Source organism: Podarcis filfolensis (genome assembly GCF_964270895.1).
Source record: "Podarcis filfolensis genome assembly, chromosome: 4".
NCBI lineage: Eukaryota > Metazoa > Chordata > Lepidosauria > Squamata > Lacertidae > Podarcis > Podarcis filfolensis.
Genome location: NC_139607.1, coordinates 36,941,756 through 36,968,485, shown reverse-complemented (window position 1 = coordinate 36,968,485; position 26,730 = coordinate 36,941,756). Strand labels below are relative to the sequence as shown.

General features: G+C 38.5%; 1 protein-coding gene across 1 annotated transcript in view; it reads left to right on the top strand.

The window, feature by feature from the left end:
* Positions 1-25,971, top strand: part of ANOS1 (anosmin 1) — an 86,818-nt gene extending 60,847 nt beyond the window's left edge. The window contains exons 7-14 of the mRNA XM_083612129.1: positions 9,206-9,411; positions 10,957-11,101; positions 14,052-14,195; positions 18,975-19,072; positions 20,293-20,464; positions 20,927-21,147; positions 21,280-21,418; positions 21,848-25,971. Coding sequence (XP_083468255.1) covers positions 9,206-9,411; positions 10,957-11,101; positions 14,052-14,195; positions 18,975-19,072; positions 20,293-20,464; positions 20,927-21,147; positions 21,280-21,418; positions 21,848-21,906 — 1,184 coding nt within the window. The 3' untranslated portion in view covers positions 21,907-25,971. The remainder of the gene's footprint in view (positions 1-9,205; positions 9,412-10,956; positions 11,102-14,051; positions 14,196-18,974; positions 19,073-20,292; positions 20,465-20,926; positions 21,148-21,279; positions 21,419-21,847) is intronic.
* The last annotated feature ends 759 nt before the right edge of the window (positions 25,972-26,730 follow it).

Here is a 26,730-nt window from a genome sequence, read left to right as displayed (position 1 = left end):
CTCCATTCTTACAATTGATAGTGATTAGCTGCTATTAATTTTTAACTTCTCAAAGGAGGCAAATTTTTATATGCTGTGAAATAATGATGACCTTTAGGTTTGTATGCGCCATTGTGTGTGTGTGTGTGTATTTTATATATATATAAAATGCCAGCCAACCAAGGTACCACAAAAAGTTTATAATTTGGTTAATACGTGTATTAAAAAAACATTGGTGTCAATACTATTTGAAGGCTGACATTTTATAATCTATTTCCTCTTTCACAACTGCAAAATGATATAGTTTTTGAAAACCTGAAAGCATAATCCTGCTGTCCCATAGTAGATTTCTTTTCATGTAGTGAATATCACATTCTGAAAAGCATGTGAGAACCTATCAATAGACACTAGGAAGTGTTAATAGGTTTCTCATTCCTTTGGTGTTAGCAGGCTCTGTTGTCACAGAATGGGATGCAATACAAATGAACAGATTCCTTTCCTGCTGCCTCAATCAGGATAAAATTTAGGTGAAGTTTAGTGGGAGTAATAAAGGCTTGCACTGTCAGCAAAATGTGTTGTTACCGTGTTCCTTTAATGATTCCCACACCGTCTTGTTTGCTTTTTAAAATGGCCTCAGACAGATTAAATAGTCTCTTAAAAAAAAAACTTGTTAAAACAAATGAATTTATTCGGCCATATACCTTAACGAGAACATATATGCTGAAGTATCAGCATGGAATAGAATCCCAAATCAACAATAATTACTGGGGATGTGCAATCTGAAACAAAGATGAAAGATCCCATTCATATTTCATTTAATAAATATGAGTGCTTTGTTTGAAGAGAACACCTTCACACATATAGTGGTATTTGAAAAGGTTTCCTTGGAAAATGGATCAGTAAACAATTGGGGGCCCCTCCCCAAGAGGTTCACAAAATACATGTTGGTGTCAAGTGAGTGGCAGGGGACCCCCATTCCTTCCTCCATTGTCGTCAAACACAGGAGTTATTAATTCCCAAATAGGGCTTAAATACCTCTTAGTCAACTGGAGTACTAAGCATTGCTAAATAACATATTTGATGAAAAGCAATCTGAATTCTACAACTGCAATAAACAATTGCTTTTTACTTGTTCATCTCATTCACAGGTACATTAACTTAGCCAGTTTTGTAATACAGCTTTTAGATCTACAAGAGTTATATTTAGAAGGATTGACAGAGATAAACTTGTGTATTCTATCATAAGTTGCTTTCAACATAGGCTTTATATACTGATACCAACTTGAGTCAGGCCAGAACTTGTTTTTCTAGTTTAATAACAGCTTGGAACTCATCAAATAAGAGAAAGAAACAGGGTTGTGTTTTAGTTTACATTTTGTTTAATTTTTACTAAATGATACAGCCGCTCTTATTGACAGTTGACAGGCACAGACTATCAGTATTGTGTGTGAGCAACATAGCGCTTCATTCTCATGCATACAGGTGTATGTAGGCTACCAGTGTGTGCTGGTATTTATTGCATATATATTGTACTTTGAGAAGTAGTAGTAGTAGCAGCTGTGTTTTTGCAAACCCATCTCCTTTGCACATGTGATAGCTTATAGAGCTGGTTATACCTATTTTTGCATTATGCTTTTTAAAAAGCACCTTAATAGAAAAGTACATAATTGAAGAATTATAGCAGAACTATATATTGCTCTAATATGAGCTTAATTTTCAGAAATTGCAGGTTCAAGGGCTCCAGCAGTTGAAAGTCACAAGCCCTATCAAAGTTTCAGGATTTATATATTGTTATTTTTTTCTAAATTAAGACACAAAGAGGTATAACATGTTCGAAGGGCTGTTCATTGGTTTGCTTCATTAAGGTTAACCTGATCTTTCATAAAAATGTTATTGACAGCTTTTTCATTGTCACTGAAATACTTGACGTTTTTCTTCATAGGTGAAGGTGAACTTGGCAAATTTAAACAAAATGAATCTTAGCAGTTTGTTTCTTATACAATATGGTTAAGAGGTTCAGAAATTCATTACAATACGTTTTATGCAATGCTAGTATGCTTTTTGTTGTTGCTAAATTTGTATTTTATGGTCTTGGGTGCAATCTAGATAGAGTTAAGCATGCTTGACTCCCATTGCAGTCATTGGGGTTCAAGCTCTTAACTGTGTACTTAAGCACCATTGACTGAAACCTAATGGAATCTAAGCATTCTTAAATTTCTGGGTAACACTGCATTGCTCTTATCTCAAGAACCATAGGTGCAGCAGAAGGCAGTGAACACTCTACTGTTCTTGAGGTTAACAGTATCCAGTTGACATTGATATATTTGCATGTATTTCTTCTTGAATGAAATATGTTGTCCCTCACATTTTGGATGCAATCTGTTTTGGGTTATATCTGAATCTGTACAGGAGTTCTGGATCAGGATATTTATGTCTATATACTCAAGTAGCAACCACCTCTTCATTCTGTTTCAATTGATGCAAGAGGGAAGACATCTTCTTACAGCTGACACAATAAGCTCCTAGAAGAGTTACTTTACATCTACCTGTCTCAGATTTTTACTTATCCCACATTTCTTTCAAAGCGGCATACATGGTGTGTCTTCCCCTCACCCCATTCGCATCTAGTGAATTGTCTTTAGTCACTGCTTTTGAGAACAGCTTTCAGCTACCTGGAAATAAATCTGGGAATACAGCACTTGTTGAAGAATGATGAGAAACATAATGGATAGAATGAAGAGGAAGATGTGTGTGCTTTAATGCTTGTTGAGACAGCAGAATTTTTGTACATGGTTTTTGGGACTTGAGTACTGACTTGAGTAAAAAGCTGGTGGGGATGTCGAAAAAGCAACCCCATCCCAGAAATCAGGCATGAGTTTTGCCATTTGGCAAGATGACTTTTATAATAAGAAAAGGACATACGCCACTGAGAGTTGAGTACATACCTGCAGATTAGTTGTAAGATTGAATGTGACCTTAAATCTGTTTAGTGTTCTCTGCACTATGTTGAGCGCCTGTACAGTGCCATGGTAGCAGAACCAAAATTATGTCCTATCAACGAACAGATACGTGTTCTTGTCCAAAAGTTGGAAACAGATTTTCTTCTCTAAGGTGAATGGTGTTAGCATTTCCTACAAAATCAGGAGTAAGTGAAGCGGGCAGTATTGTTTTCACAGGACATAAGTGCCCATGCTGTATTGTGATTTCATGCATACACATACACAGAGTGTTTGTAAAAGCAGAACAGACTCCCACTGGTAGCAATAAAATTCTCTCTGCTGTTCCTTTGGGGCCAATGAATTTTTTTTATATTGTTGCACAGCTGGTTTGTATGTGCCAATTCCAGTGGGCAAAGCATATCCCTTTGTATATGCCATGAAGCTGTTTAATAATTGGAAACTTGTCTGTGGTTCAGGTTCAATGGTCCTTTAAAGAGTTACATTTTTTTTTAAAGAGAGAGCCGTGGGTGATCCCACCTTAAATTAGAAGAGAAAAGCACTCTCATCTAAAGTGTAAAAGGATTTTGAATTTATAGCTAAACCTGCAGTTACACACACAGTTGAAAATGAGTTTTCCAGATTCTTATGTACTTTCCCCCTATGGCACACATTGTGGAATGAATTCATTTATTCTCTTTCTTTTCTCTCACCATTTAAGTATGCTCACCAGTTAAATATGCAACACTAATGTTCATCCAGATGTGATACATTTTCAATGGTAATTTTAGTGGCCTCGGGCAGGTTATGGATTCTCAGGGCAGCCTGGGCCAGGAACCACGGGTGACTCTGCTTTATATCATCTTCTTCCTCAACCTGCCTGGCAATACATGTCAAGACCTCACATCTGGATGTCAAATCTACCTAATCCTCTATGACTTCTCACCTATTGCCTGTGTTGAGAGTAGAGTTTAAGCTATCAGGCAACTTGCCATAGCTCTGTCCACCTACTGTGGAGACCTACTCAAGAATTATTGAAAGCAAACTGAACTACAACCTATACTTACCTGACCAAATGGGGGTAATGTTGCCTCATTATCTCTATAGCCAGGGCAACTCCGCCATAGTTGTGGCCTGTTGAGACATTATCAGATGATTATTTGGTTACTTACTAGACACTCTAGCAAATGAGAAGGTAAAACATCCCTGGATGGGGTTTCCCTAACACTGACTACATCTGGCTGTGTAGGCTACTTAGTCTGCACTGTTGTCTCTGTCAGTTGTCTGCAACTAGAGGATTAGCATAGACTAAAACACCTTGCATGCCTGCACCTATTCATGCAGAGATCACTCCATCCTCACCCTAACTGAATCCACTGGGTTGTATACTACTGTACCAGCACCAGTCTTCAAATTTACACCAAGAGGAATCCCAACTGTAAAACTTGGGGTCAGGGCTATCCCTTGGATAATTTTTTTTTTGCTAAACAATCAGTATCCAACTGTTGATCTTTAATAAAACTAAAACTAAACCATGGCTCAAGAAAAAACCCTGTAGGCAGAGTTTGGCTTTGCTTTTGGAAAGGCTCTTCTTTGTCTAGACTGATCAGCTTTAATTTGCAAACCACACTGCAAATTGGCTTCTGTTTGAAGGAGAAGTTTCCATAGACTTGGTGGAGCTGTGTTCAAACTTGAAATCTAGGTTGGAAAAGGAACTGGAATCATGATTTATAGTTGTAATGAAGCTTTCTGATTAAGGACAGAAACAAATACCTCATGGGCATAGTTTGTTCGGTGCTTGTTATAGCCAATTGCTGTATTTGCAGTGTTTTGCAAGTGTGATGTTAATCTTGACTCAGAGGCTATTGCTTTCTTGGAGTGAAAGGTGTTATATCTGTCACATTGCTTAGTCCAAGGCTTGTTCACAATAAGGATAGCTCTGTGAGCTAAACCAAAACCCATCTGTTTATTGTTTGCCTTGACTACATAACTGACCACCAAGGGCTGAATTAAAAAAAAGACAAATATCCATCTGTGAACACCCAAACATATTCAGTATAATTCCTTCACATAGAATAGGTATGCTGAATAGCCTCATAACTTGATGGTAACGTAACATGCAACAGTAGCAGTCAAACTAATATTGTGCATGCTTTTCATCTTCTAATGACAGGCCTTTACCTCACACAAATATGCCCATCCATATTGGGTTTAGAGATGGTGAATGAAGGGACAGATTTGTGGACTGGAAAGCTGATACATTATTACAGAATGTCAAGACTGTAAAATTAGGTATTCAAGTTTTATAGAAGGTATGGTCTACCAACAACTACACATGACAGACTCTAGTACTGTCTTGGCACAGGTGAAACACAGGGTTGCCAACTTGAATAAAATATTGGTGGGGGCAGGCAAGCCCCGCTCCAAATAATCAATTACAAGATACAGCACACACACACCATTTGAATGGAAAATTCCATCAATGGGGGAGGGCTGTTCCCTCAAATATTTTGGGGGGGGGCAAAGGGACCTCAGGCCCTAAGGAGTTGGCTTCTATGGAAATGTCTAACCATACTGCTCTTGCCAGATCAGTAAACCTCTTAGCAGTGCAGCCCTTTCCTAATGGTGGGCATGGTCTTGGCTATTTCAGAAGTCATTCTGTGCCTTGCCTTGCTTGCCTTCCCTCTATGCTTTCTGCAGGCTATGAGGAGAGAAAAACAAAGCAGGATGTGCCGGGAAAATCAAAAGGCATATACCCATTTTACCCTTCAACAGAAGCGCAGGCAAATGAAAGGAAACTAGAGGTAAGACAACAATTGCCTGTCTCCTCTTTCCAAAACATAACAGTTTGCCTGAGGAAAAAAAGAGAATACTATAGTAAGAGAGCTAAACTGTTCTGAGAAGTAAACATCCCCCCCCCATCATGCAAGTAATGTTTACATTGCTCAGAAGTGTTGAGCAAAACACAGCAATAAATTTGCTGTGTTTACAACCCAGGACTTTGACTGGGATGTGTCAAGATGGAAGCACATACAATTCAATTTTCTCCCATGATAATGAATTATTTCATATCTACTAATCTCTAAATAGGAAGTCCTATCTTCCTTAATTGTAGTTGTGTCAGTTTGTATACCACAAATGAGAGGATTTTTCAGTGAACTCGTTAATCTTGGAGTTTATTTGATGAACTTAATGTGTCTGGCCATGGACAGTGCATTTGGCATCTTATTTACCGTTACAAAAACAACTAAGTGAACTGTGCATTAAATGAGCAAATGTCAATGTCTATTTTTAAATGTTCAGTTAAATACAATAACTTTTCTTCTAGCTTGAATTGGGTTCATTTGGCTTACACTTTTGAGAAAATGTTCACTTGCAATTCTATTTTTAACAACTCTGCAGAAAACAGTTAATATCTGCTACAGTGATGGTTCACTCACTGCCAAGTAGTAGCTCAAAAAGAAGGATGTACACACACACACACACACACACACACACACACACACTGTGAATTATATGCAGCATGTTTTATCATTCTTCTGTTCATTTGTTTCCTATTGTTTAACATTGTTTCTAATTTTCTGGGACACATTTTTATTTGTAAATCAATCTGAGTAAGATTGATCATATAAAGGTTGTGGTATAAATGAATAATAATAATAAAACATCAGGAGTATCAAAAGATTTCTTCTAGCAAATGTATTTTTAAACAATGTGCCAGTCTCCTGTTACCATAATATTAGTATACACACTGCTTTGGAACCACTATCTTCCTTTGATTTTGACAAAAGGTGCAAAGGGTGGCTTCTTCTTCTATTAAAGGCAGATAAATATTCAGCACCTTCAAAAGAAAACCATTCCCATGATTCCTTGCCATTAAACTGGTTTTTAAAAAAGTTCACCTCTCACAAATATTTTCTTCTGTTGTGTACACTATCTATTCTTTCCTCTTTTTTATCTCTAGCATAATACATCACTGAAATTTTAAAATACTGGAGAGTGTGCAAATGTTACTTCATTTAGGCTAAATGCTAAAGAAACTAGTCCTGGAGAATTTGAGTTCTCTTTGTATTTTCAAAGCAAATGCAGTTTTTGTATAGTGAATATGCAGTGGGGGAGCTTCATGCTCTGGAACCGGGGGACGTGGCATGGCACACCACCCGCAGGGGCGTGACGCGCATTCCGGGGGGCATGGCACACCACCTGTGGGGGTACAGCCGCGATTGCACCCCACCGGGATCGTGGTGCCAGGGGCAGTGCACTCCCCCGCACCCCTCTTCCTCCAGCAGTGTGAATATGCTGATGTCATAGGGAATATGACATTCAAAATGAAGTGTGGTTTTCAAAATACTATAGCAGCATTTCAGTATGGCATAGTAGACATGTGGTTTCTCTCGCAGCTCAATTGGCTGGGGCAACCAAACCGGATAGGAAGGGTACAAATAAAATAACAACAACAACAACAACAACAACAACAACAACAACAACAAGAACAAGTCTATCAATAGCTATACACTTCTTGCCTTCTCAAGATAAAGCTACTATATCATATGCTAAATTACAACTGCTAGTTCAATCTGGGGGATTAAATTTTCTGAATCTAATACTGCATCATTGGGCATTTGTCATTCCTTAAGCAGTGAGGGGCTGAAGTCGAACTGATGTTAACAATCCTAAACTAGGCTACTTTTTGATGAGTGGTTAGATGGCATTAACCTCATGTTATCTGGCTAAGGCAGATAGGCCACTTATTACTGTGGCTCGTATAGATATCTTTTTACAGAAGGGGTAGCAAAATCCTACAGTTTGGGTATGCTCCCTAAAGCACCCCCTCCTTGTGGCATGGACTGGCTGGATGCAGAAAAGTGATGGGAGGCAGCAACTGAGGAACCCTCAAGGGAACACCATGGGAAAGAAGGTGCAGAGCTAGGAAAGTGGTGGTCGGATGACAATGTGTGGTCAGAGGAAGAAGGCTCAGACTTGGGAGAGGAGGATGTGTTGGAAGCAGAAGAGGTAACAGGGCTTAGTGAGCAGGAATAGGCTGTGGCAGAGGGCAATTCAAACTTTGAGGCTGAAGCAGAGGCTGGAGAGGAGAGGGGCTAGGAGGCAGAGTTGAAATAGGCTGCTGAAGAATCCAGGGAGTCTCTCCCTCCTGCTGTGACTAGATCCCCTGCCTGCTGGTCTCCCAGACCACACAGAGAAATGAACAGAGCAGAGAAGAGATTGGTTGTGCACAGACAAAGTTTGCAACTGTTTGGGAAAGACCCTGGAAAGGAGGAGCCTTAGAGAGTGGTGCAAAGGCAGGGACCTTCATCCTCACAACTGCCTCACTGGGACAAGTCCTACTGGGATGAGTTGCTAGGATCACTAGACCCGTGCGTATTTGAATAAAGAGTTAACTTCACTGACGCCATGCTTTTTTTATTGCTGACCTACCCTTGACTCCAGCTCTGATACCCTGTGAGACCTACTAGTTTGGTCTGCAGTGCAAGGGTGAATTCTCTGGCAGTAGGGGCTATAAAATTGCAGTGCAAATTGTGCTGCATGTAAGTTGCATTACTAGACAGAGGGCCTTCTCAGTAGTGGTGCCCGCCCTGTGGAACACCCTCCCATCAGATGTCAAGGAAATAAGCAGCTATCCTATTTTTAAAAGACATCTGAAGGCAGCCCTGTTTAGGGAAGTTTTTAATATTTAATGCTGTATTGTTTTTAACACTTGATTGGGAGCCGCACAGAATGGCGGGGGAAACTCAGCCAGATGGGTGGGGTATATAATTAATTAATTAATTAATTAATTATTATTATTAATAATAATTAGGCTAATCTAAGGCTAAATGCCAGTTGCACAAAAGTAATCAGAAAGTGATCTTTGAACTATCAGCTTTGGCCTAACAACAAAAATGTGTATTCTGCAAATGGATAATTCTGGCATCTTAGATTTTTAAAAATATTGAACCTTTTCCATTATGATACTTGGTTCCTGTAGTACATTTATCTGGATTATTGACTTAATTTTTTATATAATGACCTAATTATTACGTGGTTGTAATTCTTTTTTTTTTTTTTGGTAAATATTCATACTGTGTATGTTACCTTTATTTTCAAATGAATATTTCATTGAGTTTTCAGTTTATATCAATACAGCACACATCAGAAGCAGCAAAAAAAACCAGGTTGTAGTTGTGCTGCCTAATACTCACGTACCTTGTAGCTTGGTATGCACATTTGGATGTTTACATATGTGTAAAGCAACACAAATTGCCCTCTTAACTTTACTTCTCCCCCACCAGACCCATCAGCTCCACCTGCGCCATCTAATCTCCGAATTGCCAACTCAACAGTGAACAGTGATGGAAGTGTAAGTGTCAAGATTATTTGGGATCTTCCAGAGGAACCTGACATTCCAGTCCATCACTACAAAGTCTTCTGGAGTTGGACAGTCAACAGCAAGTCTTTTGTACCAGCTAAAAAGAAGAGAAGGAAGACTACAGATGGGGTAATTAAATTTAAAAATGTGGCACTGTAGATTCCTTGTTAACTTTGACTTAAGTCAAAGATACTTAACACCTTGACTTAAGATGATACTAAAAAGTAAAGAGAGAGAATATTAAGGTGTTGGCTGTAATCAAAGGGGAACATAAAAACTTTAAAGAAGGCTATTTATTTTTGTTGTGTGTGGAAAATAATAAAACAATGTTTGATTTCACACCATTGGCAACTTGTGGTTCATTCACTGAAGTAGCAGACACTAAATTTACTGTATTCAGACATTTCCACAGAAACCTGTGTAGGCTACCTTTGACTACATTCACATTGTAGTAATAGAAAAAGCAAAATAGCAATATAATAGTTTAAGGTAGTATCTGGTGCCATTTAAACCAAATCTGATTGTGTTTAGTGTGAGAATAACAATAAAGAACACTATAATAATAATAATAATAATAATAATAATAATAATAATTTATTATTTGTGCCCCGCCCATCTGGCTGGGTTTCCTCAGCCACTCTGGGCGGCTTCCATAGAAAACCAAAAATACACTAAAATATCACAGATTAAAAACTTCCCTGAACAGGGCTGCCTTAAGATGTCTTCTGAATGTCAGGTAGTTATTTATCGCTTTGACATCCGATGGGAGGGCGTTCCACAGGGCAGGCGCCACTACCGAGAAGGCCCTCTGCCTGGTTCCCTGTAGCTTTGCTTCTTGCAATGAGGGAACCGCCAGAAGGCCCTCGGCGCTGGACCTCAGCATCCGGGCAGAACGATGGGGGTGGACTATAGTCTTATATCACCCCCAAAACACATTTGGGCAACGACTTTCATATGCTCCACTGATTTGGGTTTTTAAAACTAAAACTACAGCAAGGGCGAAAGGCAAAAAAATTGTAAGAGACAGTGTGGGTATGTCCCACTACTTTGCTGAACATAGATGAATTCATGATTCACTGGGACTGTCTGTGCCCTGCTGCAACTAAGCCCATAGGGTGCACTAACTGATTGGCAACTAGTCTTCAGTCTGCATACCTGTAAAGAAAGATTTGACACCCCAGCACATACGGATACATGCTGTAGTAAGCTAATTGTTGCCAAATCTGATACAGCTCAAGTACAATAGTATCAAATGTACTACAGTGTGATGTAGCCAAATGTTGCTAACTCAACAAAAGAAACGAAGGAAGAGGAGATGGTTCTAGTTGCTCCAGCTCTGAGTGCTAAAATCTAACTACCTTCCAATCCCATTTAAAAAAAATAAAAAAAAATCTCAGCTTTTACAATTTTTTATTTAGCAAGTCCCCTTGTTGGATCAATGCAACGGCCAGCTTTGTGACTGGTAAATGTTTCCTAACCATCACACACAAAGCAATAAAATGTACCTATATTGTAGGCAAAATGGTTGCTTTATTGAATTTAAGTTGGCGTAGAAGACAGCAACAGTTTATCTACTTTCACCTGTTCATTTGATAGAACACACAACTTCTAATGTGATTGTGTTTTAGGAAATCCATCACTGAACTGTGCATATATTTTATTTTTTAATTATAGTCCCAGAATTATGTAGTTCTTGAAGGCCTACAGCCGAACAGTAACTTCATGGTGGAACTGCAGGCAGTTACATACTGGGGTCAAGTACGCCTGAAAAGTGCCAAAGTGTCTCTTTACTTCAGTTCCACTCAGACAGCTGTTAACAGTAAGTGCCGTTTTTAGAAAGAAACCTAACATCTCATAACATTTGCTTAAGGGGATATCTGTCTATATGAATGTTCTAGGTGACACCTTTGCTACATGTCCAATTCATAGTTTATGCTCTCTGCTCTCCCACTTCATTAGCAGTCTACTTGCAGCACAACCGTCCTGTGTGTAGAGAATAGTTTGACTGATATAGCTTGAAAATTGCCTCCTCCTTTCATTCAGGGATGTGTGAGTCCAGAGGTGCATTGAAAATGAGTGCCGCAGAGGTTAGTGCTGAATATGGTAGCATTTGAAAGAGACTGAAAAACAGATCCTTTGTTTCTTCTGAATTGGGTGCCCTTAGACACTCACCCAGACATGTGGGAGTTGCTGCTTCTTGTCCATGAGTACTTCCCACATGGCTGGGACCATATTTAAATGACTAACTACATGGGCAGGACCCAGTCATGTTACACAGTCAGAACCTTCTCCCATGGCAGTGCTGATTCTGTGGTAAAGTCTGGAATCTGATCTGCCTGTGTGGTTCTTTTAGATTCTTTGGAGTTCCAGCAAGAATCTCTGAGTTGGGTAAAAATTATGTGTGTTATACGTCTAGCTCACGTTATGTGTCTGGCTCATAGATTATATGTTGTCCAGTGTTAGCTAAATGGAAGGCACTAAGAAGTACTTACACATGGGAATATGTGAACTATTATTCTCTTTTTATAGTTTGTGGTTGTCCCATGAGAGCCAGTATTGGTCTTCAGTTCCTATAGCATGTACACATGAGGAGCCAATTTAAATGCTGCAAGGAGGCAGGAGATAATTAATAATTATCTACAGTGTACAGACAGCAAAAGCATGAGCATAGCTGTTATGTATTATGAGAGACACTGTGAGGACACATGTTATACAAAGAGTTACATAATGCTGATTTCTATAATTTATGAAGCAGCCCTGGGTGACGTACGGCAGGAACTTCATTTCTGTATGTGTCTTGTCTCCCAGTCAATATATTGAGGACATTCTTTTGTAAAGCACCAGTCTCAGTTCTATTTATTTATTGAGGGATTTCAGGAAATAAGGTTAAATATCTGAAATCGAATTGCTTTGTTCATCTTCTTGGCTAAAATGTTTGATGTTTAAGTGGTCACCATCAATAGAGTTTCTTTTTGTACATGTTACGTGTGTCCAACTTCTGAAACTTCATCTAGTTTCCCTAAGCACATTAGAAGTGATGGAGAAAAAGAGTAGTTGTTACATTTTTACTTTTTGATAGTTAGCTTCCGTTCTCTGCTGCATATCATATTCAATTTGCAGTGTATGAAATATTTGCCAGTCTAGCTTCAGTTACCCTAATCTGCTCATGTGAATTTTGTGGTTTCAGCAGTTTATATTCACTCACTCTTTCCGTTACCACAGCTAGTTTTAAATTCACACCTTCAGCTACTTTGGGACTTTTAATATTTTCTTGACTTTCCTTCTTCCTCTTTTGTAGATCATATTTCTGTGAAATGTGTTATCTGTCCCATCATTCCCCCAATTGATTTTTATATTTTGGATTGGCAGTTCAGAAGCAGTGTCACAGATCACTTTACCTATTGTTGCCTACGCATGACTTGCAAAGGTCTAATCTTTGTAGTCCTGACACTAACAGTGTGTTTTACATTGCAAACAGCCCTGTGAAGGCAGTATAGACATATTATTATTATTATTATTATTATTATTATTATTATTATTAAAAAAACAACTTTTGTATGACACAATCTTGGCAGGTCTTTGTAAAGCACAATCTTTGTAAAGCTTCATTTTAATAGTTAGCTCATGAGAAACTGGCATGTCCACTGTCCTAGATTAGCTTAACTAGGAATTCCTTTTGTAACTCGTTTAACAGGATTCTACCTTAAAATGTGTTCGTGAAACACATTCTCCTATGTAATGTACAGAACTGATAGAGTTATCACTACAACTCACTTTAAAAGCACTGCTTTAGGGCTGTCTAATATTTCCTGTTTCTTCAGCAAATAGCAGAGAATGTAGTTATGTGAAGTCTGATGTCCATTTCACCTTTGAGGTTTTCCCCCACATATTCTGTTCTAGTTTAGTTAATTTATATTTTTTGGGTTGGATCTTGTATATACAAGTTATCGTTTTACCAACTACTGCTTTGGTTGGCTCTATATAAGGCCTAGCCAAATATTGCATTTATTTGAATGTTCAACTATCTGAATAATATGAATTCATAATGGCTGCAATTCATTTTGGTTCACTTTGGCTATGAATATATATCATGATCTTCCAAGGGAATTTTTGGCTTCTTTGAGAAAGAAGCAGAAAATAAGTGAATCTGAGAGAAAAAAAAAGTGTAGGTATTTGGATTTATTTTCCCTAGTTCATTATTTATGTGAAAAGGGAGGACTGGCAATAAATAATAGTACTGTTTGATCATAGTCTTGTGTGTTTATATTTAATCTACATTTGTAGAGATTCCTCCCCAAAATATTGGGTCTGAAGTGTGGGCATGCCCCACCCCAAATGTGCATGTTCTCAGGCATACTCCAACTATGTCTTTATGTGGCTGAACAGCTTTTAAATGTGGTTTCATGTAGTTTTCAGTTGTGGCTCATGCCAGATCTTGACCTCTTCAAATATGATAAGCCCTGAATGGGAACGAAGCTGTCAAAAAAAGTTAAATCCAGATGCTTAAGAAAGGGGCAATTTCTGATTCTTAGGATATAGCTACACCACATTTTTATACCATTTTTAACCACAACTCTCTACATCATTCCTCTTCCCCAAGGAACTCGGGAATTGTAATTTAATGGGATGTCTTACTGTATGTGTACTTTTCTTTTTTAAAAAACCCTACATTTATGGAATAATTTGCAATATCCTGTGAATTCAATGGAATCAAAGCAATGCCCTTCACCAATGAAAACACAGATTTCCCACTGATGTTTGTTTTGCAGAAGAACAGGTATCTATAGTTGAGAAAGCAACTGATGCTGCCCCATCCTTTAAAGGAAGAAGACCCACTCGTCTTCTTGAAATCGGAGTGCCTTTTTATCAAGATGATCAACTTCAGGTGAAAGTATATTGGAAGAAAACAGAAGGTGGGTAAAAATCTATTTGAAATCCAGATAGGTTCATGGTGACCCAACTACTGAAGGACTTCTGCTAGTTGTACAAAGTTTGATTAGCATTTTAGGAGAAGGATAATAAAATCTTCTGGGAATTTGTGATGAGAGCAGTTGTGGACTAAATATACTTTTTGTTACAAGTGAAGAAATTGAAATACAAGTCACAGAACCACATTTTAAATACAGTACCCTTTTGAATCATTTATATTTGCATTGTCCCCACCATTTCAGTGGGCTGGGTACTTATCCAGCTCTCCAACCTACCATATTTTCCAGCAATTTAGTGCAAATGTTGTATTGAGACCAATCACAGGACCTTTTGTGGAAACCCCTTCGCAGCTTACAACAAAGCTTTGTCCCGCCTCACCAGAAAGAAAGATTCTATGTTTTGATGTGATTCTTTACAGAGTTAACTAGGGTATATGTATAGTTGTAAAACTCACAATAGAAAATTAAGCGTTGTAGCCAACTAAGTTCTACTCAGAGTAAACCCACTAAAATTAATGAACCTCGGTTAGTCATGTCCATTAACTTCAATGCATTTTCTCTGAGTAGGACTGGCATTGGATAGAACCCAATATATTTCTATCAGAATACAGTATAATTGGAGGCCACATGTTTAATGTTCTTCCTCCTTGAATACTATCTGTACCCTCGAATATGCACTATATAAGCTAAAGCTGTTATAAAGTGATGCGAACTAAAATGCAGATTTAATTAAGCAGTAGAACAATTCTACTCGGTGACTGAATTATAGAAGGGTTTTAAAACTAAGCTGTGGATTTAGCCAAGCAGTGCCAGATTTAGGGTGGTGCGGGTGGTTCCTGCACATAGGGCACTGAGCTGAGGGGCGTATAATAATAATAATAGTAATAATAATAATAATAATAATAATAATAAATATTAATATACCTATATTTATACAAGTACAAAAAATACTATGAAAATAAGAAATATGAGTTGGGGCATATTTTGTCATCACCCAGGGTGCCATATTACCAAAGTCTGCCCCTGAGCCAAGCCCAAGTGGACCAGCACTGTGTTTCTTGACTTTCATTCATTCTTACTGTTTACATGCTTTGATGAGTGCTGTTCATCTGGCTGGTAGCTGGTTCTTGGCACTTAGGAAACAAGTTATTTTAAGATTAAGGTGGCTGAATTGGAGAAATATGATAATGTGCTAAGCATACACCTCTGTCTGTTGTGTGGGAGATTTTATAACTTGGAAACATAATGGTGGGTTTGCGATGCTTGTCTTGACTTGCCTGTCTGCTTAAAATCCATTTCAAAACAATGAATTTTGCCATCTTCCTAGCTTTAAATATATATATATATATATATATATATATATATATATATATATATATATTATATATTTCCCTAAAAACAAAATAAAAACTTAATTAGAATATTATTCCTTATTCCTGTCATTTTAGATTTATCAGTTTGTGATGTTTGAAGAGCAAGCCTATTTTCCCTTGGTATAATCTTCCTTTTTATGTGACTTCACTGAACATATTGTAATAGACAACATCCTTTTTTCTTTTTTAAAAGAAACTATTTCCCCCTTATATGAGCTGTAAGTGACTAATGTTGTTGCTATTCACATACAGGGATCTAGGAGTATGTCACTTATTCAGGGCCACCCAGCGAGTTAATTATTGAGTTGGGATTTAAATCTCTGGAAGCCAGGTTCACATATACAGTGCTCTATCCAGTATGCCACACTGCCCGAAAGCATTTGTGGAATGCAAAGAATGCAGTATCTGGAATAGTTTGTTAAAATCTTAATCACATTTTAAAATGAAATTAAGGCTGAAATACTGTTTTTATGATAGCAATAATACATTCACTTTGGGATGCGTATTAACATGAATAGACATGTGCCTGAGGTAGTATAAAAAGTTTAGGAAATATTCATGATTTACTTAGGTATAATTGTCACTGAAGTATATAGCAATTAGGTGAGGACAATGGGTTTCTGTTTTGGAAAAATAAAAGATGTCTTTCATTTGCTCCTTTTGACACAGAGCTGGGATTAGAGAAATGCTGTAGATCCCACAAACAGCCTGAATTCAACCCTTGTCAATGAGGGGTGGGGGTGGGGGGTGCTTGCGGCTGTATTTTTTTGGCCATTTTAGCTGTGTGAAATTAGAAATTATGTGCTATTTATGTAACACAGGGGAACTTACTCAAATGCTTTTAACTCTTTGGCACTGGGAGCTGACAACTCTGGGAGTATGTTGCCAGGAACAGATGCATGCTCAACTCTCAGCCTGAGATGATTAACTGCATGTGACAATTAGGGTCATGTGCAGTACTGAAATTGCTAAAATTAAAGTTTCTCATGTCACCCTCTCCGCTCCACTGTTTGATGAATATAGAATTGGGAGTTTCGCATTTGTATGAGACGCCTCTAAGTCCTTTCAGTGTCAATATCCTCAAGCTTTTAAAGTAAAATGTTTCTTCCCCTAATTTTTAAAGGCTTTAATCGGTTCGTACTTACTGCAATAATTGTGATCACTTTGCCACTTAAAGTAAGAAGCTTTCTCACCCTTGGCCCTCTGATCTCATTGGTGCTGGGCTAGGTGGAAGGAAGTGGCATGAGAAATCTAGTGCTTATGAAAGCCATGAGATTTTGGAGCAGTCTGGAGAATTGGGTAGCTATTGGGGATGCACAAGCAAAAAAAAGGGATCAAGTATTTCTGAAAGGCCAGTTCTGATGTGCACAAAAAACTTGAAGGTACTGTGGATCACCAATTCTGCTTCCTACACTTCACTCTTTGATGGTTTCCTGAGAGCCCAGCAACTTATGTGCAGCAGCAGGGATGGTGGAGAGAGCACTCCCAGAATATTTTTGGACATTTTGTCATAAGGACTCTGAGACTAGTAGCCCCTGTGGGAGAAGACACATGCTGAGGTTATGGGAGTATCTTTTGCTGTTACCACTCTCTTTTTCTGCCCTCCTCACCTTGATACTGCTCTCAAGTATTCAATAGGGATGTTCAGTTTTGTGAGTACTTCTATTCAAACACTCTAGGAGCTATTTGGCTTCCCCCCACCCCAGTCACCATGAGGTTAGCCAAGTTACGTCAAATGTGGGATGCATATTTTCGTTTTGTGCTGATTATTTTATTATCCTTTGGGTCATTCACTGTTTTCCCCAAAGGCTGCACATGGAGTGTCTGGAGCAACACAATTACCTTTTAATGATAAGTGTTGCTCACACTTAATATGAAACTGTGTACTATACTCAGGCACACCCTGGGTGATTTGTTATATATGAGTATCTCAGAATGACTGCAGTTTCTGTGTAGCGTACAATATCTGCTCTTCCCATCTGAATACTTGTAGTGGTTGGATGTCATGTAGAGAATCTCCTGTCCTACACTCAACTTGTCCAGTACTATTTTCAGCAAATGGAAAGTGTGCTAGCTAATAAATAAACCTTGGTTCAACAGTAAGGACTGCACTGGAAATATATAATAAGCTAGAGAGCAAGCATAGCTTGTTGATTGATGTGCATGATTTACACATGGCTTTCATTGATGTGGCAGATTCCAAACCACAGTGGAACAAGCAGTACCTAGTCTGCTGTTTACTAAGAACCTGTTCATGGGCAGCTGTGCCTGTGCCATAGGCAGCTTTGTTATACTCAATAAGACAAAATAGATCATCTAATGCTGTCTTGAGCTGAGCTCATCCCATCATTATGCAACTGAAATCTACCTTAATATGGCCTATAGTGTAACAAGTTGAATTTGATGCTTGGCCACACATGCAGAACATGCGCAAATCACTGTGCCATCAAAGACTAGAAACATGGGCAGGCTGTTTTTATGGTCACCTCATGTAGAAGTAATTGTGATAACAGGACCTAATACAGAAATGATTATGTTTGTGAAATCTTGCATTGAAATAAATGTCCAACTAACAATAATAAAAAACGTTGAAAAACAGGAACAAAGTATTACACCTTTGCTTTATTGGTTAATTTTTTTTGAGCTGTTGGTACACATATACTGGGTGTGCACCAGCACAAAATGAGGGTGCCAGTGTAAAATAGAGGCAAAAAAGAGGTAGACATTTAAAAAATGGGCGTTAGTATTCTATACCAGTGAGTGTCATCACAAGAAAGTTCTCTCTCTCTCTCTCTCTCAACTATTTCATGCAGCTGATACTGATCTTAATTAAAGTATTCCCTTAAGCAAGGATTGCTGACTCAGGCCTTCTCAAGGTTTTTGCTTTTGTAGAATCAATAGGAATGCTCATTCATTCATATTGTTATCCACTAATGAGATATAAAATCAGTATTCTTTTTAGAATGTCCTCCACACCAAGAAATTGAAATATGTTTCTTTCTTGGGTATAACATGGGTGCATGCAACCTTTCAACAAGAAGATGAAGCACGCGGTTCCTTCTCACTATCCATTTAGATCTTGTGTGGAGCTGCATCGCAATGTTCTGAATGTATAACAAGTTAGAAAGTTTGCACAGACTCCCTTTGATCATTCACCACATATTTTGCAAGAGAAGGCTATCCTGTCTTCTGTGGAAATAACAACTGATTCTTACATTTCTGCTATATTATATATTGGCTTAGCTGTGTCCTTTTTACTTGGTTATGTTTTCCTTTTTTTGTACATGAGATTGTGAAATACTTATGAATGATGAGGGACTGGCAGTGATTTTTTGAAAGTTGCAAGTTATTTTAACGTGTAAATAGTATTTTCCTATTTTGTTCTATTAAGATGCCAGCAGCAGGAGCAGATATCATGTCCAATGGTTCCCAGAGTCTTGTTTGCACAATGATACAAAAGGGTCTGAAAAATCCAGTGGTATAACGTATGTAAGTAGAACTTTAGTAATCAAAAATTGAAAATAGAAAGAGGAGTATCTTAATAAAGAAAATATGGGGGTATGGAAACTATCTTTATAAAAAATCCATTGCATCCAATTCTTCTCACTGTTTTCAGAGGAGCCACAACAGAGGAAAACTACTTCTTCTGTTATCCCATTTATCATCCTATACCTATTCCCTTCCATATCTAGCACAGACTCCTTGTCCTTACCTTTTGAAACCTCACACTATCTTATGGTCCTTGTTTCTCATTATGTTTCCATCCATGAAATACTCCATCTCTAGCACCTGAGCCAGCCAAAGATCTCCTGCTACATTAAATGACTCTGCTGTTCTTCCTTGCTGCTTTTATGTCTTGAACGTCCCCCCTAATAGATGATGCCTCCTCAGCCCTCCCATCTTCAAAGCACACCTCAAAAGCTATCTATTCTGTGCGGCATGTGACTTATATCCTACATCTTTATTCCCAACTGTAAGCAAGCTGTAAGAAAATGTAATTGCATTCTTCCCCTCCTGTCCATTTGGCCTATGTAAGGTTAGTAGTGGTGTGTTGTAGTGGTTGCATGGAAACTCCTTCCTGACACTGGCATTACTGCTGCTTACCTGGGCAGGGAGCAGGACTGCATGGCTGTACTGGTGCATTCACATAGCCCTGATCTCACTACACCCCCACCGTGCCCCAGCCATTTCCAGGTAAGCATTAGTGATGCTGTGTTGGGATGGCAGCTCCACCACACATGCTACTACTGTGTAAGACATCAGAAAGAACAAGAGTTGCTGATTTATGATGGCTCCCATAAATTCTGGATGGTCAAGTAGTTTGAGGACTACTCTTCCACTCTGTGTCCTTTGGTTTCAGGGTGCTGCGATGCCATCAAGTAGCTTGGATTATGCTGATGACACATAGGCATAACTTTCATTTCCATAACCCCAGATGCTAGGTGGGTGGTGTAAACTCTGAACTGGGGTTTGGAGATAGTTCATGTCTGGACGATGGTAGGCATACGTTGAACAGGATAGGATAGCAGAAGATGACTTAACTGCGTGATAAGGAAACTAGTCATTTAATTTTTGTAATCTTGTTTTCTAAATCAAAACGACTGGCATAGATAGCTTGATGTAGGGGTGGGAGTAAACATTCAATCTGAAGCCAGATACCTCAAATGAAAGTTAATAAACTGATTTATATGTAAACTATCTTTTTGTAGGAAAACTATATAATTCTTCAAGACCTGTTATTTTCCTGCAAATACAAAGTTACAGTCCAGCCAGCAAGATCCAAAGGCCAATTAAAGGCTGAAAGTATTTTCTTTACTACTCCGCCTTGTTCTGATCTTAAAGGAAAGAAGCACAAGCACATCAATTGCCCCACTGAAGGAGGTAAGCAGAGATCTGGAAAACTGGCAGAATTTTTATTTTTTATTATTATGCATTGAATTTGTATCACTCCCAATACCCGCAGATCTCAGGACGGCTCACAACATAAAATCACAATATACACAATCTGGTATCTCTTGAAAACCATTCCGAAAGATTAGAATAAAATAAAATTATGAGAGAGTTCATTGTAAATAGGCATGTTGGCAAGTCAAAGCAGGTGGAACTCTGGGGTGGTGGAGAGTCCTGCAAGCAGTCAGTTCAGAATCCTGACAAGAATGAACTGTCCCTTACCTATAGCCCTCTAGGGAGGGATGCAGGGAGGAAAAGTGAGAATCAGTAAAATAGGGGCAGAATAAGTGAAAGAATTCTGTGTGTCTATATTTTTTATGTGTCTATGTTTTTAAGCTCGAAAGAAATGCTAATAATGCTAATTTCTTCTTGTTGTGATGGTGATTTTTGCAGTTCCAGTTGTCCCCAAAGTGTTGGCCAAGCCCGAGAATCTTTCTGCCTCTTTCATTGTCCAGGACATCAACATTACTGGGCACTTTTCCTGGAAAATATCAAAAGTAAATCTTCACCAACCCATGACAGGGTTCCAAGTCACTTGGGCAGAGGTTACAACTGAGAGCAGACAAAACAGCTTGCCCAACAGCATTATTTCCCAGTCACAAATACTGCCAGTAGTAAGTATCTGCTACTTCTGTGTTGTGAGATAGGAGGGAAGACTTGAGGGGACAATAACATATGCACCATTGTAATGAACATCTTTGATCTAGCTAATGCTTTTATTTTTACTGTCTCTATTTTCTTTTAAGGATCATTATGTTCTGACAGTTCCCAACCTGAGGCCATCGACCCTCTACCGTTTAGAAGTACAAGTTCTGACAACAGGTGGAGAGGGACCAGCTACAATAAAATCATTCCGAACACCTGACTTGCTGATGTCTCCACACAGTGAGTATTGACAATTTATGGGGAAGTATTTTGAAAGATGTCCAGGTAGTATATCTGTTTACTAGAAGATTATTTGTCCTTCTGAGGTACAGATCACACCTGGCAGGTACTTTGATGCCCATACAAACCTTGATGGAATGCCCACTCGAGGGTATTTTTGTTTGTTTCATTTAAACATGGTGAAACCAAACCCTGTTGCCAGAATTCACCATACACCGTGGCCTTGATTCAGTGGCTCAGGTTTGTGCACCAGACTTCTAAGAAGCAGGAAAACTATCGGTGCCTGCAATGAGCAGCTTACATGTGTGCCAGCCTTCTACCGCCCAGAACGCCCCCCCTGAGTGATGCAAAAGAAAATATTTTTTCTTCTACCAAGATTAATACAGATTTGTATCAGTCATAGTTGATTTATAATGTTTTTCTTTATAGGACCTCATCTGAAGCAACACCACTCACATCATTATAAGCCACCACCTGAAAAGTACTAAGTTGCATTGGATTATTAACTAACTGGAAAGGAACATAAAAGAGCTCTTGTGAAAATATCAGAAAAACACATCTATACTGGACTATGAAATGGCCTGTGCTTTCAGTGGATGCTCATCATTTGAAAAAATGCTTTATGAACTCCAGGATGAAGTATGCCAGGCAAGGATCACGGTATTCACGTAAATAGAAACATCCAACGTCTATGAAAATTTAAAGAGTATATGAATATAGTGATTTGCCAGCATCATAGCGTACACTGTTTGACATTCACACACTTCTCAGTCTTTTACTGTCTATATGCATGGTGGTTTTTTTGTATTATAGAGAGTTTTAAATGTATAGATGTAAACAAACATTTATCTGTTATCAATTTACTATATCTCTGATCCTGTAACTATTTGTCAAGAGAAACAGAATCTGTTGACAGGGCAGTCTCCAGTTACAATGCAAGCACAACCACTTTTAGCTGCACAGTATAAATTCCCTTCCTACTTCTATTTCTGTGGGCCGGAGTAACTGTTTAGATGGCCACCACCCACAAATCCCATATTTTGATTGGTTTAATGAAGACCCTTGATGCACTGTGGCAGATGGGGAACTCCCCCCACCCCCCAGCTAAAGTGTTATCATTCATTTGTAAATGCTGCCAATCCCAGATCATCTTGGCAGAAAGGTGTGTGCATTAGGAGAAACATACAAGAGGTTTGTTGGCATCCATCTGTCCCAAGAGACAATGGCAGGAGTTGCTGGAAGGAGGCGTACAAGGTGCCATCCAAACATCTTAGGGACTCTCCTCCAGATTTGTATAGGGTTTACTCCTTAGCCTTTTCTTCTCCCAAAGATAACCTGCAAGGCAGTGGGGGTTTAAAATCAGAGTTTTCCTTTTCCTAGATGGCCTACCTTCCCAGGTTGATTATCCCCATTTGCCCCTCACTTCCATCTACAACATGTGCAGAAACTGCCTTTTTGACCATTAGATCCATTATTGATCTCATCCACTCAATCCACTGGAGCCTCTCTCTGCATGTGGGTGCAATCCCTAACTGACAGAGGCTTTGAGACCCATTGGCTACCATCACCTGGTTTAGCTGGCCAGTTGAAGCCATTTCTCGGGTGTGGCTGCTATCACATGCTGGCAGCTTTTAGGAGCCACAGGTAAGAGCTGAGTGCAGAGTGAGGACCAAAGGTGGACAAACTACCCCAGAAGGAGCACAACGTGTCCCACACCAGAGGCACTACACCTCCCCCAAACAAGAGGTTTACTATCTAAATAATAATGGATTTTGTGTGCATGCACAAGAATGCTTGTTGCAATCTGTTCTCTTGCCATAAATCAGAGAAAGGAAAACTCTGTTCAGTTCGAAGGAAATATTCTTACATGGGGAGCTTTCCAGGCCACCTGGCAGTGGTTGGATAGACTAGATGAAAAAAGTGGACTAGGCAACTCGTACCTTTGTACAGTAGGCTACATTCCTGTTATGAAAAAGTCAGAAGTCCACTCCGCCAATCTCTCCATCTCTCAGGCAAGCAAGAGACATTATTACAGTTCAAGAACACATTCCAGCCAGGCAAATGCATTTGAAGAGGGTGCAGAGCAAGGACAGTGAGGGGTGTTAACTTTGGGAAGATTTGTGACTTATTGAGAGTTCTGAGGACTGGATAGAGAGGCCTGAGGTTTCCCACCTCTAATGTAAATGAACATGGAAGCAGATACAGAGAGAACTTCATGTAGAAATTCCAGTACACATGATCCTCAGGATGAAGCTGTTAGAATTACATGTGTTCTTAAAAATTCAAATATTGATGTCATTTTATTGAACTAAGCAACACCTCTGAGGATTTTGAATATTTTTTTTTACATGAAACCTCCTTTACTGTGTTATGAAGCACCGCAGCCAAACTTTATTAGCCTAAATAATTTCCACATGTTTTCAGCAAAATAGTACAGGGTGACGCCTTCAGATTTACAGTTAATCATTTTTCTCTTGCCCATTTTGCTTTGTAAGCACAAATTAACATGCTTGATAGAAAGTTTCTAGATATCCTGCATGTTAATTAATGCACAGTTCTGATTTTGGTGATAAGCACTAGAAGACATTTCCCTTCATATTTTTATGTTTTAACTTCTAAAAAAAAATCTAAGAACACATGGGTTGTTTTTTTTTAAAGTCTTCATTAGCCCTTCATTTTAAGCTTTGTATTCATAGAGAAGAATAAAAATCTAGGAAAAGGGAAAGGAACCATGGATGGTTAAGTCCAGTCAAACTTGATTATGGGGTGTCGCTTTCCAGTACTTAGAAATAAAGAATATCTGAACTACATTTGAAAGTAGTTCCCATAATTTAGGCTTGCCATACGTCAGGAAAATTCCTGATATGTCCTGGTTTTGGGGTGTAAAAATGGTGTCAGGGGGAAATTTTGTGGGTGCCAGGAATGTTACTTTTTGAAATATGGAAACCCTACATAATTGCCAGGGGATCCGAAAGTGGATTACATTCATGGGAGGGTGTAGAATTCTGAACAATACCTAGTTCATCTTCATGTTCATTCCCTCATCCCACCCTCAGCAGCAGGCTTGGATTTTTAGCTTTCATTTTCTTTTCTTTTTTTAAAGTAAGCCACTCTATAAAAGAAAGCTAGAAAACAAAGTGTGGAGGCAACATTTTAAGGCTTACTAGGCAGATGTCCTTGAATTATTCCATAGACATTTATGGGCTTGAGCAACAACTCTGTACTTGTTGTTGCAAATACAATTCATTGTTTCAGAGAGGTTACATGTGTTCATCACTTCACCACAGTATCAAGAGAAGACTTTAACACCTATGAAGCAGCCATTACATTTCAAGCATTGCAATCATATATACCTTTTATGCCATTTCATATCACCTGGATGGTGAACACAGTTATATGGAGACAGCTTCCAAATATTGAGGGACTGAGAACAGCTTGTATGCATTCAGTTTTCATGTAATGCTTTTTCTTTCTGTTCAATAGATAGAACAAAAACCCACATACATGTTGAGTTCTAATCTCTTCAGTTTGGATTTTAGCCCTAAAGTATGGTAGAGTGTTGGACGTGAATGTGGCCAATGCTGTTCAATAGCATTGGTTTTTGTAATCAGTTGCAAGTAATCAAGTTAATCACATGTATCAGTGAACATCCATGAGCATGGAGAGTAAAACTTCAGCTGATATCTGTGTAGTTCTGAAGACAGTTAAACAGATACTTAAATGGCATTGAAATCACTGAGTTATATCATTATGCCAGGGCTTGTCTGTGTAGGGATGAGTTTAGCTACAAGAATATCATCTGCCTTCAACCAGATCTTGAATAATATAGGATCAGGGCCCAAATAGTTTTATTCCAATGTATTGCCCTTGACAAAAAAGGTGATATAACAGTAAATACTAACTTATTTATTTTCAGAATACATATCCTTTTCCTTAATCCTTTTGTTGTGGCTGTTAAGTGTTCTTAAACCTTTGATTGATACCTGTGGACATGCAAGTTGCTATAAATGTCATATACACTTGCACATTGTAACCAGGAATATGATGCTTATATGTTGTTGCATGTTTTTTTATTATAAAAAATTAAAACTTTATTTAAATTAGTAAATTAATACCTACAGATGTTGATGGCTCTATATGGTTTGCATGCCAAAACTCATAATTCAGTTATAGGCATGAAGTCTATAGCTGTATTACCTCTCTTGAATATATTGGTAAGGTACAATTTGAAAAGTAATTAATAGAGGTTCTATATGTAAAAATATTTTTCCATTTTATGTAATTAAATTGTAGTGTGGAGATAACAAAACTACTTATCTGTTAACTAAATTGGCTGTAGAAATCATGTTTTTACAACAGTCATTTAAAAGTCAGTATTTATTTATATATGTTTTACAAAAGATGGTTCATTTGTGCGTGTCAATGTTACTTAGAATAATCCTTGTAAAAACATTTTGTAAAAAAAAATGTAAATAGGCTGCTGTTTCCTCATTATTTTAATGTTTAGATTTTGTACATAAGTTTAAGTAATAAACTACCCTTCTATATAGAAATTTAGTCTCATGTAATTGTTAATTCATTGATTCAAAGTGCCTGCCTATAACCACAGTTCTCTATAGAGAGTGGTTGCGATTCTAACCTAGGCATGACCTAGGTCATTCATAGCCTCTGTTTTATACTCTAGTCTAATGCATCTAGGGTAGAGAGGGAGGACTAAATTCAGCATACCCACACCCTGCTCTAAACAACTGTGCAGCACTAGGCAGAAGGCATTCTTGCTCTCACTTGGCTTACTGTTTTCTTAAAGAAACTTGAAAGGTGGTGTGCATGGGCTACACACATTCTTTGCTTCTCAGGAAACTCCTGCTAACCAGTTTGCAATTTATGTTTCTTCCACACCAGTTTATGTTTCTTCTATTGTATGGTTACCAGATTTTTTTCAATGAATCCGGGGACACTGTTTTTTTTTTTTTTAATTACATGCTTTATTATCCATAATTACATCTATACATCAGCTGTTTTGCTGTCTTGAGAAGTCCAGAGCAGGAGAGAAACCTGGGGGATGGAGTTGGAAGCAGAGTTTGAGAATACGACTGTGGGATGATCACAGAATCACAGATTTGGAAAGGACCTTGGAGGGGCAACTAGGCCAACCCCCTGCAATGGAGGTACCTCAACTCAAGCAGCCTCAGCTTAAAAGAACATAAGGCTTCCCTGCTCCATTTACAGCTATTGTGACACAGAAGGTACCCCCCAAGCCCCATCCCACCAATATCTCCCTTTTTATCAAAGGGGAGGGAGGCAAGCAAGCA